The sequence below is a fragment of the Emys orbicularis genome, chromosome 2 (assembly GCF_028017835.1).
Source record: "Emys orbicularis isolate rEmyOrb1 chromosome 2, rEmyOrb1.hap1, whole genome shotgun sequence".
In the NCBI taxonomy this organism is placed as follows: domain Eukaryota; kingdom Metazoa; phylum Chordata; order Testudines; family Emydidae; genus Emys; species Emys orbicularis.
The window spans coordinates 235,490,192-235,507,077 of NC_088684.1; the positions used below are offsets into that span (position 1 = coordinate 235,490,192).

General features: G+C 43.9%; 1 protein-coding gene across 1 annotated transcript; it reads right to left on the reverse strand.

Annotated features, from left to right (window-relative positions):
• Positions 1-11,657, reverse strand: MALSU1 (mitochondrial assembly of ribosomal large subunit 1). The gene is made up of 4 exons (XM_065399956.1): positions 11,456-11,657; positions 7,158-7,336; positions 2,498-2,579; positions 1-295 (listed from the first exon to the last, which is right to left on the reverse strand). The coding sequence occupies exons 1-4, from the start codon at positions 11,655-11,657 to the stop codon at positions 138-140; spliced, it is 621 nt and encodes a 206-aa protein (XP_065256028.1). The 3' UTR covers positions 1-137.
• Between the last annotated feature and the right edge of the window lie 5,229 nt (positions 11,658-16,886).

The following is a 16,886-nucleotide window of genomic DNA, read 5'->3' on the forward strand; positions in this document are numbered from 1 at the left end:
CACAGTGGCTCTTTGCTGTGTCCCCTCTCCCCAGAAGTAACCAAAGAAATTGCTTGTTTCATTCTTTTAATCCTGAAGTGTTGAGTGCTCTAACTGCATTATTTGTATGTATTCCTTTCATGAAGGAAAGATTTTGATCATTGCTGCTGGTGAGTGAGTCCAAATATGAAGTCTTCTGGTAATGACTCTGGAACCATCTGTGCTAACTGGTCATCATAAGAACGGAGAGTCCATAACTTTTCCAACTCATAAATCTCTCGTGTCTCTGGAAGCATTAAATGGATCACTATGCTACCTGTACAGGACAGAAAGAGACACAATAAAGCCAAAAATGAACACACGTACAGGTTAAATTTCAGGTTAGAAGCAAGAGCTGTGACATCTACTGGGAATTTAACTTCCAGTGATAAACTCATTTCTAGTGTGGTTTGTGTGTATAAACTGAGTATATATAATATGAATGTTATAACAGATATAAATTCAATATAAGTTGAACAAAACACCCATTTATTCTACATCCCTTAGAATACACAACATTCTACCACATTATGTAGGTTTTGAATCTAATGTGGAAATTTGAAAAGACAGGCAGCTTGCTCTGAAATGGTGTAAGCACGCTATAATGCTAAATGTGTACTACAAAATATAGGTGTATTCAAGTCTATAAAATAGAATAACCTTGGCAATGAAGTTTAAGTAAACTTTCAGAACAGGAGTTCTCAACTTTTTTTTTTTTTTCCTGAGGCTCCCCCAACATGCTATAAAAAACTCCATGGCCCACCTGTGCCACAACAACTAGTTTTCTGCATATAAAAGCCAGGACCGCATTATGGGGTAGCAAGCAAGGCAATTGCCTGGGGCCCCCAGGAAGCTAAGTTGCTCAGGCTTCGACTTCAGTCCCAGGGAGAAGGGCTCAGCCCCATGCAGTGGGACTTCAGCTTTCTGCCCTGGGCCCCAGCGAATCTTAATACTGGCCCTGCTTGGTGGACCCCCTGAAACCTGCTCACAGCCCCCCCCCCCATGGGGCCCTGGATCCCTGGTTGATAACCACTGTTTTAGAATGTAGTTAACTACATTCAGATTAACAAGTCCCTAGTAAATTATGTAAAAAATCTGTTTACTCTTTAGGCTTTTCAGTTGGCTTGCAGAAGACTGACCTTTTTGTGAAATAGGGAGAGGGACATAAAGCGCTGATCAAATTTAACAGCTGAAAATGAAAGAGACCCACAAGACACTAGCAGCAAGGATGTTTTATGTTCAGCTACCTTATAAAAGTTGTATCGGGAAAAAATGCCTTAAATGAATTTCAAACAGTATATGTGCAAAAACTGTACTATGTGACCGTGTGTAGTATTAATTTTATACACTCAGTTAATGAGAAATCATGACCCTGTACGTAATGTAGAATTCACATTTCTCAGCATAAGACACTTTTAAAGGCAGATGTCAAAGTTTCTGATCACTGATTTTAGAGTTCAAAATCTCATTGAATTAGTGTTTGCATAGGATGTCTCACTAGTGTACTACTGTCCAGCAATAATACTTGAGAGCCAACTCCAACTAGCCATCTCTGGAGTTGTACTCTAAGGTAACAAAGTTTGTCCAGACTTGGGTCATAATTATCATTTCATTGTTCCCTATTTTGACACACAGCTTTTAAAATGATAGATCTGGTTCCTCTCACTTGAACACACATTCAGCAGAAAATTGTATATGTATTAGAGGAACAGGGAAATGCATTGCAATTCTTTAAGTATTAAGAATCTATTAGCCAGAATCTTGGCATTAGTTGAATAGTGAGAGTCTGAATGTAGTAGTAAAGTACTGTTAATCTAGGCCGGGGTAGGCAACCTACGGCACGTGTGCCGAAGGCAGCACGCAGGCTGATTTTCAGTGGCACTCACACTGCCTGGGTCCTGGCCACCAGTCCGGGTGCTCTGCATTTTAATTTAATTTTAAATGAAGCTTCTTAAACATTTTAAAAACCTTATTTACTTTACATACAACAATAGTTTAGTTATACAATATAGACTTATAGAAAGAGACCTTCTAAAAATGTTAATGTATGACTGGCACGCAAAACCTTAAATTAGAGTGAATAAATGAAGACTCGGCACACCACTTCTGAAAGGTTGCCGACCCCTGATCTAGGCAAAAAATCCATCAATTGAATAATAGGGTTTATACAATGAAATTAACATTTAGAGAAATCTATAATTATTGAAACATCCTTGCATATCTCCTTCCACAACTTTTGATCCTCACTCTGAGAACTATTTTTTAGCGACTGCAGAGTTGTTACTCCACAGTGTTCAATGCCAATGTTCTCCTATGAAACTTAACAATGGGAGAGGACTCAATGGAATTCAGGCAATAAAATTATACTTGGAGCTACGTATTAGGGCCTATCTGCAGCAACTAGATTTTACCAGTGAAATGCTGCCTTCAACACATGGCTCACATGGAACTAGCATCTGTGAAATTTGTAAATATTTACCAAAATCAATGCACATCCAGTCATCTGTGTCTTTCCCTTCAATCTGAATGTGAGGATCATTTTCTTGTTTCAGCTGCTTGTACTGTAAAAGAAGCAGCAAATCAGTGTGAAGACAGATACTTCCAAATGTTCAAGCCTATCAGGCAGCTAAAGCCTGACAAATTGTCTAAGAAATAAACTTTGAATATGTCACTGGTGAAACAGCTACTGGAATCTACACCCAGTTTTGGGGTCCATGCTTTCAAAAGGATGTTAAATTTGGAAGAGAGATTAAAAAATAAGGTCTGGAAAACATGACAATCCCTTTCAAGGAGCTTCATCTATTTTGCTTATTGAAAAGAAGTTAAAGGTGACTTGATCATAGTCTATAAAGAACTACTGAACGATTTCTCTTTTCTAGGAGACAAAGAAATAAACAATCCAACGACCAGAAGTTAAAGGTAGAAAAACGTAAACTGGAAATAAGATGTAAATATTAGCAATGAGCAAAATTACCCATTGGAACAGCTGCCTAAAGAACATAGTAAATTCTCCCTCTGAAGTCTTTAATACTGGATGCCTTTCTAAAAAAGTAGGTTGTAGTTCAACCAGAAGTTATGGGGTTCAAGCGAAGAATTACTTAATGAAATTCTATGCCCTGTTATGCAGGTGATTAGGCTGGAGGATTACAGTTGTCCCTTCTGGCCTTAATAAGCTATGAAAACAACTACATGCAAATAGTGCTGAGGAAGTCAGTAGATGGGCCTGGCTGGTTAGGGAGGGGGTCTGACTTCAATAGGAAAATATCACAGATGCAGTCCTTATTGGTTTTGGTAGTGTACAGACACCTAAGATGGTAAAGGGGCCTCTGCTTACAAAGTTACAAGCTAAAATTAAGGGTAATAATAAGTGGTACAACACATCCCAGTAAAAAATAAGCCCTTTCCCTTGCTTGACAGCATATACTTCTAATATTATCCTAGTCCGTCTTTAGCTGTTGAAATACTATCTGCATTTTTGCCTAAACTAGAGCAAGGGTCAGCACACACTGCTAAGTGGGTAGCAATGTGTGGAAAGGTTGAGTTGAGGTATTAGGGCTTTTTAAAATGTCTCACTGAAAGATAAGCCAAAGCTGCAGTAGGGCAAGACTAAGTTTTAGGCTCCCAAATGCACCTGCCCTGTGACTTTTTTTTTTTTTAAGAAAGGTAAATAGTAGTTGTCATCATGCAGTTTACAAGATCTGGGCTCACTCACAAATGCATTTGGAGGTGGGGATGGGAGAAGAAATGGACCTAACTAGCTGCCAAGCTCTCCTGCCCCAAGCGGTCTCAGGTTTGTTAAAACCTGTGGTTTGTCTAGAAGACTCCCACTTTCAGGCATTCTTTTGTGGGTGCTCAAGTAACTGCTCAAATTCCACCGTTTTCAAGTTACCCAGGAAAGGGGAGCCCAAATCTCTTCCGAGGCTCTCCCCTCTCGCAGGGACTTCCTCCTCCTGTAGAGCTCAGCTCAGTAGTATAGAGATGGTGCTACAGACTGTAGCCACCAGGGGGAGGAGAAGGCTGCAGCCCAGAGACAAGAAGCCCTTCCCATTAGTCTGGAGAGGAAGGATAGAAAAGGAGGCTCCCTGGACTGTAGGGGAAAAGGCACTGCTGTCCGTAGGGGGACATGGAAACAGCAGGACTGACTGACTGCTATAATACTGACCAGGCAAATGAAGTAATGCAGGGTAAGTATTCAATTTAGTATGTTAAATCACATCAATATGAATACCTGCTTGCAGTGATGAATGGTGTATGGCACAGAACACAGGTGCCCCTAGGTTGGGGCTTAACAAAACAGAGTTCAGCTCTACTCTTCCAGTCCCACTTCTCACGGTTAAAACCCACCATTTTGGAAGAAGAAAAACAGAAGACAGCCAGGAGTGAGTGAGTAGGATAATTGGGATGGGGAGATTCAGAGGGGGAAAAAGGAGAGGTAAAAGGGGGGGAGGGGTTAGAAAGAACCCAAATGCTTAAGTGAGCAATGTCAGACTGAGGAACCCACCCTCAGGAAGTTTAGACTTGAAATTAGATGAAGGTTTCTAATCATCAGAGAAGTGAAGTTCTGGAACAGCCTTCCAAGGGGAGCAGTGGGGGCAAAAGACATATCTGGCTTCAAGACTAAGCTTGATAAGTTTAGGGAGGGGATAGTATGATGGGATAGCCCAGAGGTAGGCAACCTGCGGCACGTGAGCTGATTTTCAGTGGCACTCACATGGTCCAGGGGGCTCTTGCATCTTAATTTAATTTTAAATGAAGCTTCTTAAACATTTTAAAAACCTTATTTACTTTACATACAACAATAGTTTAGTTAGATATTATAGACAGACACTTTCTAAAAACATTAAATGTATTACTGGCATACGAAACCTTAAATTGCAGCGAATAAATGAAGACTTGGCACACCACTTCTGAACGGTTGCTAACCCCTGGGATAGCTAATTTTGGCAATTAATTGATCTTTGACTATTAGCGGTAAATATGCCCAATGGCCTGTGATGGGACACTAAAGAGGGTGGGATCTGAGTTACTACAGAGAATTCTTTCCTGGGTGTCTGGCTGGTGAGTCTTGCCCACAAGCTCAGGGTTTAGCTGATCACCATATTTGGGGTCGGGAAGGAATTTTCCTCCAGGGCAGATTGACAGAGGCCCTGGGGGGGTTTCGCCGCCTTCTGCAGCATGGGGCATGGGTCACTTGCTGGAGGATTCTCTGCACCTTGAAGTCTTTAAACCATGATTTGAGGACTTCAATAGCTCAGACATAGGTTAGGGGTATATTACAGGAGTGGGTGGGAGAGATTCTTTGGCCTGCGTTGTGCAGGAGATCAGACTAGACTATCATAATGGTCCCTTCTGACCTTTAAAGTCTATGACTCTATGACCCTACGGCCAAGGAAAATACAGGAAATAAGAAGGAAAACTGTGGTTCACCTTTTGGATGTTTGTGGCTGGCAGAATCAGCAACAAGGGCAAGTAGAATACAAAGCTAGTGTCAACAGCTACCACTAGTGAAGCGTATAAGTTACACATCCTCTGTGCTGCATGAGTAAGAGCAAACCGGGCTATTACAAGACATGAAAGCTGCTCCAGCTGCTGTAAATCTTTTGGGCAGACCTGTAATGCTATAAGCCTCTTCAACCCCATCTTTGTTTTCAATACAAAAATCCAGCCAGAATAAAAGCGCCCAGGATTCAGATGTGATGAGCAGATGGACTATTTCCTTTCTAGATTTTGCACAGGCTGTGTACTGCAAGAGATTAATAGGTATAATTCCAACTAAAGGAGGACTGCTGCTCTCCCTTTCCCTCTAGACAGGCACAAAGCTAACTCCCATGAGCAAACCTTGGAATGTGTAATTTTATAGCAATTGCCATTTAAAGGGAGCTAACTGTATCCTATGAATCATGCAAGCTTCATAGGTAATATGCACTTAATTTAAGATGATCTAAAATAGCAGTACTCAAACTGTGGTCCACAGAATTGAATATTTTTGAGAACCAGGCACTAGGGGAAGGATTTGGGTGTTATGAGATGGGAAATCTGTAAGATCCAAAAGCAGTTTGCAGAATCCCTGTTCCAAAGTCAATAACCATTATTTCACTATCCAAGCGCTTTTAGATCTTCTCACAGAGAGACAGAAGAGTTCTGTTTTATGGAAGAGGCCAGAACACTTGCCCCACTCTTATGAAAAATCAAATCATAGAGTTAGGGCCAGGTCATTATAGCTCTGTGCAGGTTTTTACACCAGCTACTAGACAAGAAAATGAGTCTACACATCTAGGTTTCCAACACATCGTAGTATTAGGATGTGTAAGAGTCATCTCCCCCTCAAAACTGGAAGGTAGTTTGACCTCCTAAATCTCAGATCCCATGAGATCCATCCTTTACCATGGGCTCTTAAAAGTGCCCTGAGCATAACCCTGCTCCAAAGAAGATGGGGCTGCCACTCAGCACAATGGGAAAGCAAAGAAGAAGATTCTTAGTCAGCAACCACCACAAAGTTAGGGGTGCGTATGATGCAGAGTATAATGCCACAATCCCAGCCCCAATACTTCCAGTGGATGGCTCTAGGGTCAGGAAAGTAAAGGCAATTCCATGAAGCTGTTGCTCTCCTTCTCCCCACAGCAGAGCGGGATTCTGTTTATTTGTACACTCCAGTGTTTAAGGCCATGCCTTCCTTTGAAGAAATATGGTATTTAAGTAATAAAGCCAATTTTGCTTAGATCGCTCTGCTGCATTTTAAACTTTGAACATTCTAGGATGTCACATATAACCAGAACAATTATCACTCCACCACCAGTTACCATCTTCTGTGTGTGGGGGCCCCAAATTCTCATTCCACAAAACTCTGCACTGCAATCGTCCTCCTTCCTCGTATAGAGAGGTCTCCATTCACAGTCTACACTTTACATTTTATTTCCTTACCTAAGAAAGCAGATTAGGTTCAGCATCTCCTATTTGTACAAAGGGTAATACTGCATAAGAACAATGAACCTCACCTTGTCTGGTTGCTACTTTAGCAGATAAAATTTATATATTTTGCTATGTTTAATTCTCACTTTTGCAAATATATCACAACATACATTTCCAATTAAAACTATTCAGAATCTAAAGCAAGTGAAGAGTGGAAATAATTGTCCTACCATTTTCTGCATGTAGTGCGCCATAGCATAGAGGTGTCTTGAAGAAGATCCGCTCACAATTATAAAATAATCACTGTATCTCATTTCTGGAGGCACCTGGATAACACAAATGTTGCTAGCATTTTCTTGCCTCAGTAGAGAGATGATAAGATCAATATTGAACTTGGAAAGAGCATGATCTGAAACAAAGAACAAGACTTCAAACTGTGATTTCCCTTTTAAAACAAATTACAAAAACTGTCTACTTAAACTCACTGAAAAACAATGAAGAGTTAGGGTGAACTAAATTATAATCTATGGTAGCCAGCCATTCTGGAATTTGAGATGATGCTAAAAACAAGGATTGAAATGTTGCTAGAATAATGATACTGAGAAAAACCAAAAAACTCCAGTTGCTAGAATAATGATACTGAGAAAAACCAAACTCTTGGAAGTTAAAAACAGGGAACTAAACTGATGCTTATGGTTAATAATACTCTGTTACTAGACATCAGTTATTTATATAGTATCCACAGTGTGCTAGACACTTCTCTGACAGCTACAGTAGAACCTAAGAGTTATGAACACCAGAGTTACGCATGGATTGGTAAACCACACATCTCATTTGGAACCGGAAGTACGCAATCAGGCAACAGCAGAAACCAAAAAAAAAAAAAAAAAAAAGGCAAATACTGTACAGTACTGTGTTAAAAGTAAACTACTAAAAAAAAGGGAAAGTTTTTTTAAAAAGATCTGACATGGTAAGGAAACTGTTTCTGGGCTTGTTTCATTTAAATTAAGATGGTTAAAAGCAGCATTTTTCTTCCACATACTACATTTGCTATGCGAGGGTGTTGTGATAATAATGTATTAAATCTGTATTAAGTCAATTTTCAGTTGTGAACTTTTGAAAGAACAACCATAATGTTTTGTTCAGAGTTAGGAACATTTCAGAGTTACGAACCACCTCCATTCCCAAGGTGTTTGTAACTCTGAGGTTCTACTGTAGACAGGAAGCATTAAGATACAGTGTTTCTTTAGGTGACTTATAAGACTTAACAAGAGATAACTAAGTCATTATTTGTAATTATTGTATATAATATTTCAAAACAATGCTTAAGTTCTAAAATGCCTGTGATAAGGAGACATCAGGCACAATGGTAATAAGTGCACTATCAAATCCTAAGTAGGATAAACAAACATATAAAAATTGACCTAGCATAACACACACAGTGTGGAAACAAGTCATCTTATAAATAGGGCCCTACCAAATTCACAGCTGTGAAAAACATGTCACAGAGCGTGAAATCTGATCTCCCTGGTGAAATCTGGCTAGTGTAAGGGAGACCAGATTTCACAGAGCTGGGCAGCTGAAGAATGGTGGCCGGAAGCCCAGCTCTGAAGGCGGCGCGGAAATGAGCATGGCATGGTATGAAGGCTGGGGTTGTCACTGTTTGAGATGACATTGCTGGCCTTACAGGTGAGCTACCGCCCAGGGCCCCATGATCGGGGGGTGCCATGGTCAGTTCCCCCACACACACACAGCCAGCCCAAGGCCCCTTTAACTCCCAAGCACTGGGCCTGGATCCGGGGAGGGGCAGGGCTGCGGGTGCCTCTGCCAAGGGCTCATACGGTGTGCTGGGCTTCAGCTGCTAGTCCCGGACAAGCTGGGGAGGGACAGGACTTCCTCTCCCCTCCACAGGCACCTCCCAGGGCCAGGTCAGGGCCAGGTCTGGGATCCTCACCTGGCTGCAGGAAATTCCACGGCTGCTAGCCAGCTGCCCAGCTCTGAAGGCAGCAGCACAGAAGTAAGGGTAGCAATACCATGACCCCCCTACAACAGCCTTGTGACACATACACACACACAACCCTCTTTTGGGTCAGGACCCCCACACTTACAACACTGAAATTTCAGATTTGAATATCTGAAACCGTTAAATTTACAATTTTAAAAATGCTATGACTGAAATTAACCAAAATGGACCATGAATTTGGTAGGGCCCTACTTATAAAGTTCCCATTCTTACCGTCGTACCATGATCTCGCCTTTATCTCATCATTTCTAACAGACCATAGAGCCTTTTCTACAGACCCACTCTGACCAATTTAACGAAATCCATTCAGAAACTGACATGGATCAGCGCAACCCCCTTGCATGGACAGTTTTAACTAATTTGTTTCTAAATAGATTTATTCAAATGGGTATCATTTGTGTGTGTAGCTAAGACCTAACTAGGTAGGGCAAGGTCTGTTTCTATTTGTCAGAAAGGTGCAATGCCCCTTCCCCTACCTGGAACTGTAAAATTAACAGAGCATTGCTGAGTTCATATTCACCACCTATCAGCCTCAATACAGAGAAAAAGCCAAATAGGGAGGCAATAACCAGATGTATATAGCATGAAACTGATCAGAGGTCTGTAAAACAAACATGAGCCCCTCCGCCCTCCAGGCATAGGATCACAATGACTGCTACAGATAGGTCTACTCTAGAAGAGGTTTGCTGATATAGCTATACCAGCAAGCTCTCCTCGTGCAGACACCATTTATTCTCTAAGGGAAATAAGCTATAATGGAAAAAGTACTTTTATGCCAGTATAAATAAGTATACCCTATGGTTTTTGCAACTATGGAAATGTGAGTGTGTCTGGTTCACCATGCCCTCCTCCCATTGATATTCTACCAACAATAGTTTCTAGGGGAGACCTGGCTTACATCTGTGGCAAAAGAGTTTATCTTCTTCAGCAGAGATGTGTGAAACAACTTGGTATAGTATACATATCTGTACCTCTATCAAAAGCTATATTTAACTTAAACACTTCACTAGAATGCTCCACTCATGTTTTGATCCCTTTTGATCCTCCCCCTTTTCTGCAAGCCTGAAGCCTCCGTCCTCAGCAGGAATTAGAATGTACATACAAAACATTAAATACAAATAATCTTCAAAGATTTGGATTCCACAGCTGAAGAGGACCCTGAAATCCAATAGTTTTACTCTGTCATCTTTGACTGTAGGAAACAGTTTATTTTTCTTCCTTTTTTCCTGTGTTTTATTTTAACCCTGTTCCACTGGCTTGCCTGGGTGGGGATGGTTTTGTGTCACAAAGCCACAACACACAGGTCAGAGGAGAGGAACCTTCAATTTATATAGTATGTTCATGCCCAAACTTGCAGAAACTTTACAGAATCTACAGTAACAATATTTTATCTACAGCTGAGTTGGAGATTCATGCTAATCCTCTTTTACTTTTTATTTACAAAAACACTAATTTTGAACAGGTATTGAATTCCTAGCAGTGAAACACTGTGCTTTATTGGAAGAAGGATCTTAGTGGTGTGAAATGACAGACCATAGTAGTACGACTGATCCCACTGAAGATTCTTAGGATCAGAATTAGCTTTTAAACTAGAGTCATGCATATAGATCACATGTGGAGTCAAACAAGACCACCAGCGCTGTGTGTGTTTAGACACCTGTCAAGATTTACTCTCTGGGAAAGGAGGAAGGGAGACAGAACCCCCCACTGTCATGGCCAGGGGGGTGAACTGTTTTAAAGACAGTATTTACTGAAGTGACAGAATATTTTGCTCCCTCTTCCATAGAGAAATTAGAACAGTTTGCATTTACACCCAAGAAGTGCCCCAGCCAGTTTACTCCAAATGGGTCTTAGAACATGGGGAGATGATGCTGTCTGCAAGTCTGGGGACTTGTTCTGTCTGAGCTGGTATGGACATGGACTAGCTGGTCTACAGTACACTAGCCATCTTCTAACATGTCCCAGAATGCACTGTTTCTGCAAGCTGTGGGGCAGGTGCCCAGAAGCCACTGCACAGACAGGTTACAGAAGCACTAGCATGGGCATGGAGCAGCTGGACAGCCCCCAACCAGGTGCAGCAAGGCAGTACGGATGCACTGACCCATGTGCGCACTCGCTCTCTCCAGTCAGTTCAGTGGCACTGCCCAGCACCCCATCTGCCTGGGTCAGAGCCCAGAGCTTCCTGGAGCACATCTCGCCGGACACCTCCACGGGGCTAGGCCCCCCATGCAGGGTGGGGATGGATGGGGAAGTCTGGCTCAGTGCAGGGGCAACCAATCCTCAACTCCCTGGGCTGAGGCTGGAGTGTACAGCGGCTTGGTCTCCCCCACGCCAGGCATTGCCTAGTGGGATAGGAGCGGGGAGAGGGAGGGGCGGGAAGGGGGTGTGGGCAGGGGGCGGGCGGCTCAGCCCGGGGAGGGGGGGGGACGGTGTGCAGGGGGGGGGCAGTGTCTAAGGCGGAGGCGGCACCTGCGCCCCCGCCCCACAGCCCGGCACACGCTGTACCTGGGGCCCTGCGCTCCTGCTCGGCTCCTCCGCCCGCCCGCAGCTCCGCGCTGGGCCCGCCGCCAAGGGCCCGCCCCGCCAGCCCTGCCCAGCAGGGAGCGCAGCGCACAGCGGCCCCCGGGGCTGGCCCTGCAGAGCGCATCCGCAGCCCCCTCACCGCCGGCAGCACCAGCCCCCGCAGCCAGCGGCTGCCCGGCCACATGTCGTCGGGACACGGCACAGAACTCTGGCTGCGGCAGTGTTCTGAGACCTCCCACTGCCCCGCCCTCATGGCGATCCCCGCACTGATTGGCTGCCGTAAGTACCGCCTCCGACACTGACTGGCCGCGCGCCGCCTTCCGGCCCGAGGGATGGCGCAGGTGCAGTGACAGCCTGGAGCTGGGCGGGGGGGAGATGGAATGGTCCCGCCCCCAGTGGATGGTCTCCGTCCCCATTGGGGCGGCCCCAGGGGCTCGGGCACCGCCTCGGGTTACCGCCTTTGACCTGCAAAAAACCGGACACCCCTCCCCCGGGCCAGCCACAGGCAGCGCTGCACCCCCCTTCGGCAGCCACGTCCAGCGTGTGGAGAGCGCGCGCACAGATCCCGTCCCTCCGCTCCTCGCTCCCCGGGGCTCCAACCCGCCCTCGCGCGCGCGCCCGGCGCTGGCCGCGGTCTTTTCTGAGCAGGTGTGATCGGTTAGCGCTAAACTGGGGACATCGCAGCTGGACACAGAAACTTTGAACATTCGCTCTGCGGCCGAGGCTGCTGTGATGATAATGCAAATCTTTAGACCCATGTTAAAAAAACAACCCGGACGGACTAAATTATTTTTCTGGCAACTGGCAAAAGCTATAAACAAAAAACCTGGCCAGGCCAGTCAAATACCGGCCAGATGGTAACCCTAGTACCCCTGCCCCAGCCCATTGCTTATAACCCCGGCCCTGGGCACCAGGGGGCACCGCAGCAGAAAGCCCCAGGGGCTGTCGGTGCATCAGTGCGCTAGGCCAGGAGGGAACCTGCTGCTGACCCCTGGGGCATCGCGGGGCCCTTTGCAGGGGTGCCATGTGTGCCTCCCCAGCAGTGGCAGGAGGATGCCGAGGAACAGTGCCAGCGCTGCCAGGTGTAGGGTGAGTCTCACAACCAGGGGTGTTTTCCTGACTGCCCCAGCTCCTGGAGTCACATTATTTGTGAGCCATGCAGCTTGCCGAGCAATAAAAGTACGTTCATAGCCCTGAGGGTCGCAGCAGTGTTTAATTTGTGCCAGGGCTGAATCCCGGCATCTCTGGGCTTGGCATGTCATAGTCCCGGCACCTCTGGGCTTGCTGCATCAGTTATGAAAGTAAAAAAATTGTTTGACCCCAGCACCTAATCACTTGAGCCCCGGCCCCTCTTTCATGACACATTAAGCACTACACCCGAGTGCCCCCAAATGGTTTGAAAAAATAAACAGAGCAGAGAGAAACTACATGTCCCCGAACTCCAACTTTACTCTTTTTTAAAAATATCTCAGGCTTTATAAACCAATCTCAGGCTTTTTTGGGGTGGGGGGGGAGAAACCAACTCATGATTTTTGAACACTTGGGGTTGGTAATAAACTCCCCCCCCCCCCCCCCGCCCAGTTCCCATCTTTGCCCTCTGACTCAGTCCCCTGCTGTTAGCATCTCTCTCTCTCTCTCTTTCTCATTGTTCTTGGGCTGTGGAGGAGCAGCCGCACTAACAGCTGCAGAAGAAACCAGGCTAGTCAGTTTCCCTTCAGGATGGGGCTAGAAAGGAAAATGTGAACTGACAATCAGTGACATGTTCCCAGTATTTTATCAGAAATATTACCTTTAACCTGTGATAAACTCAGTTTCCCAGGAGTGCTGCAAGATGAAGAGATGGAGGGGGAGGGACTGTAGAATCTAGTCATTTGTTCCCCATTTTTTTAAACTAAAATCTTTTTTGTGGCCAGTAAAGAAAGGAAGCAAAAAACACTTGCCAAACAGATTTATGTAAAGGATCTGTTGTCCGCAATGTTTATACTTTGTTCCTGAAAAACAGCCAGAGCATATAGATAGTTTAGCTCTATTGCTCACCTTGTGTGATTTGAAATGGGTGGGTGCTCCTGTGTGGAACATCCCATGGCACATATTTTGTGGAGCTGGTCAAAAAAATTGAAAAATATATGTCAAAGCTGTTTCCATTTAGTAGTGTTCTAAGTGGAACCGTTTTCTAAGGTTTTTTTTTAATTATTTGGTAAACATTTCTCAATTTTTTTAAATTGAAAATACTGCAAAAATTTATTTGCAAACAACAAAAAATCTCAAAAAAACCCCTCATTTTTCTTTAAATTTTTAATTTTCATAAAAGGCCCCATTTCAACTTAAAGCCTTTGAAAATTTCAGCCAGCAATAATATTTTGATAACACCTGCTCTTTGGCAAACTCTGATCTATTCAAATAGGTAAACAAATTATTATGAACTAGGAGTAAAGCATCAATGGTAGTGGAAAGGGTTGCATAATAGTGCATAACAGAACAAGACACAATGGTCTCAAGTTACAGTGGGGGAGGTCTAGGTTGGATATTAGGAAACACTATTTCACTAGGAGGTGGTGAAGCACTGGAATGGGTTACCTAGGCAGGTGGTGGAATTGCCATCCTTAGAGGTTTTTAAGGCCCGGCTTGCCAAAGCCCTGGCTGGGATGATTTAGTTGGTGTTGGTCCTGCTTTGAGCAGGGGATGGGACTAGATGACCTCCAACCCTAATATTCTATGATTCTATGATAGTTAATAAAATGTTGAATTTTGCTTAATGTTGGAAGGCCCAGTCTTGTAATTCTTGTTCATATATGTCATCCTTACTCATGCAAGTAAGTCTTCTCAACGTTAATGGAAATACTTGCATGACGACTAAATGTGTAAGGGTTTGTGGGATCAGGTAAAGCTGTCACTTTAAAGAAAATCAACATAATAGTTTGAGAATTCAGTTTTTCTTCTCTTTTGCTTTCATTGCTATACATTTTGAAAATAATGATGCTCTTGAAGGAAACTAGAACTCTTTACAAATTGATATATAAACTGTATGCAAGTATCATTTCATCCACCACTGAAATGCAACTAACTCTGGGGTGAAACGCAGCAACTATTTAAAAGTACACAGCAACACTACACTATGGTGTAGGTTAGGAAGAAAAAGAATACATTTTCCAAGAGAACTAATAGGGTAGATTTACATAGACAGAATGAAATGATCAGAGTTGCAATTTGACCAATACATCAGAATTAACAGCCTTACTCTTATGAAGTGTGTTGCACTCTTTAATGATCAACACTGATCACCATGGTGTATGTAGCCTGATTGCAAATCTTGGGGACAGATTAAATAATGGAGACCACCCAGCTGTTGCAATGTACACTCTGATCTGCAAACTAATTAATGGCTTGGCCTAACCCAGTTTAGTCTCTAAGGTGCCACAAGTACTCCTGTTCTTTTTCCAGTTTAGCTTGTGATTTCTGTAAGGATACTGTACATCTAACATGTGCTATGCATAACTATGGCACTAAATAAATAATAATAATAGTATCAGACTACAAGGCAATTAGGTTGCACAGTATAAAACTAAAAAGCAAACATTTACATGTGGTGGTTGTTTACTCATAGACTTTAAGGTCAGATGGGACCATCATGATCATTTAGTCTGACCTGCATGTTGCAGGCCACAGAACCTCACCCATCCATTCCTATAACAGACCCATACCCTCTGGCTGAGTTACTGAAGTCCTCAAAGCATAATTTAAAGACTTCAAGTTACAGAGAATTCACCATTTACACTAATTTAAACCTGTAAGTGACCAGCGTAGGCTGGAATCAGGGCAAATCTCCTGTGTAGCCAAAGCTCAATACCACCCTGCTGAGAAAATCAGGCCAAAGCATCAGGGGCGGCTCTATGTTTTTTGCCGCCCCAAGCACGACAGTCAGGCGGCCTTCGGCGGCATGCCTGTGGGCAGTCCGTGGTCACACGGATTCGGCGGCGTTTCTGCGAGTGATTTGCCGGTCCCGCGGCTTCGGCGTACCCGCCGCCGAATTGCCGCCGAAACCGCGGGACCGGCGGACCTCCCGCAGGCATGCCGCCAAAGGCCGCCTGACTGCCACTCTCACAGCGACCGGCAGGCCGCCCCCCCGCAGTTTGCCGCCTCCCGCATTTTGCCGCCCCAGGCACGCGCTTGCTGCGCTGGTGCCTGGAGCCGCCCCTACAAAGCATCTACTTTCACTGCTTCCTCCAGCCTACTTTGGAATAGCCACTTTAGCTGCATTATAACACTGATTCAGTAATATATTGTGGTGTTAAAGTACACAGTACCAAATATGTCAGGCTCTGGAAATTATTTTGGACTGAAAAAATTGTATTAATGTGTTTTCGCTGGAAAAAGGAAAGGATCAGGAATTGGAATACTAAAACAAAAGAAAGAAAAGTCTTGTGCAAACTATAATCACGTACTCAAACTTTTTGTATCTCGCTTTCAAACAATCCAGCCTCATGTAGGAAGCCACAGTCGGTACAAAAACAGTTTTTGTTATTTCTTTGTGCATAATGTGAATGTGTTTATGCACTTTATGAATAATAGGTGCCTACAAAATGCATAATTTATAGTCATATAATGCACAGGCAATGCTAATTAATATGCTTAGCATAATACAGAATAGTCTTGCTAAGGCAGGCTGAAATCAAGTGTTAAAAAAAACAAATGTCAGCAGTTTATGACAACAGAAAGTATAGCCGAGTCCAGCTAATGCTGAGCTCCCCCCTCACATATTTACTGAAACAGAACTGGATCAAATGCCACCAATTATAGAGGAGAGAAAGAAAATTAGCCCTACAGTTATGAGACTTGTTCATAAGGCAGCATATGTCACTGGGCTGAAGTGAGTGAAAAGATACTTAGAAGAAACAAACTCTGAGACAAAAGATGTTGTGAGACTGGAAATAATTCCAAGCCAGCTCTTCTTTTGAAGGAAACTCCTCCCCCGCTCCCAACCCAAAGCTAGCATCATGAAGTATTGACATCTCATTGTGTGTCTGTGCTAAAGAAATTGTTTGGTTCAAACATATCTTGAAGCTGCTGCAGACTCAAGCATGAGCTAGTGTCTAGAAACATCTGCTTTTGTTCTGCACGCCACCTGCCTGCATCCAATTCCCCCCTCCTCCAAGAAGTTAAAGGTTAGAGGGCGCTTCTAAATTCACTCATCAAGTTATTCCCTGTGGCGGCTTCAGAGTCTTTATCTGATAGTTCATGTGCATACATTAGCATATAATATTAGGGAATACCAGTTCCATGGTAATGGAAGATTAACATTACAGCCCAGGCTGGAGTCACAGCACTCCCATAGTGGAAGGTTGGATGAGCAAATCTGTTCTAACCCCTAGTTTTCACTCCATTATAACTGTCTGAGGGAATGCCTGAAAGGGGT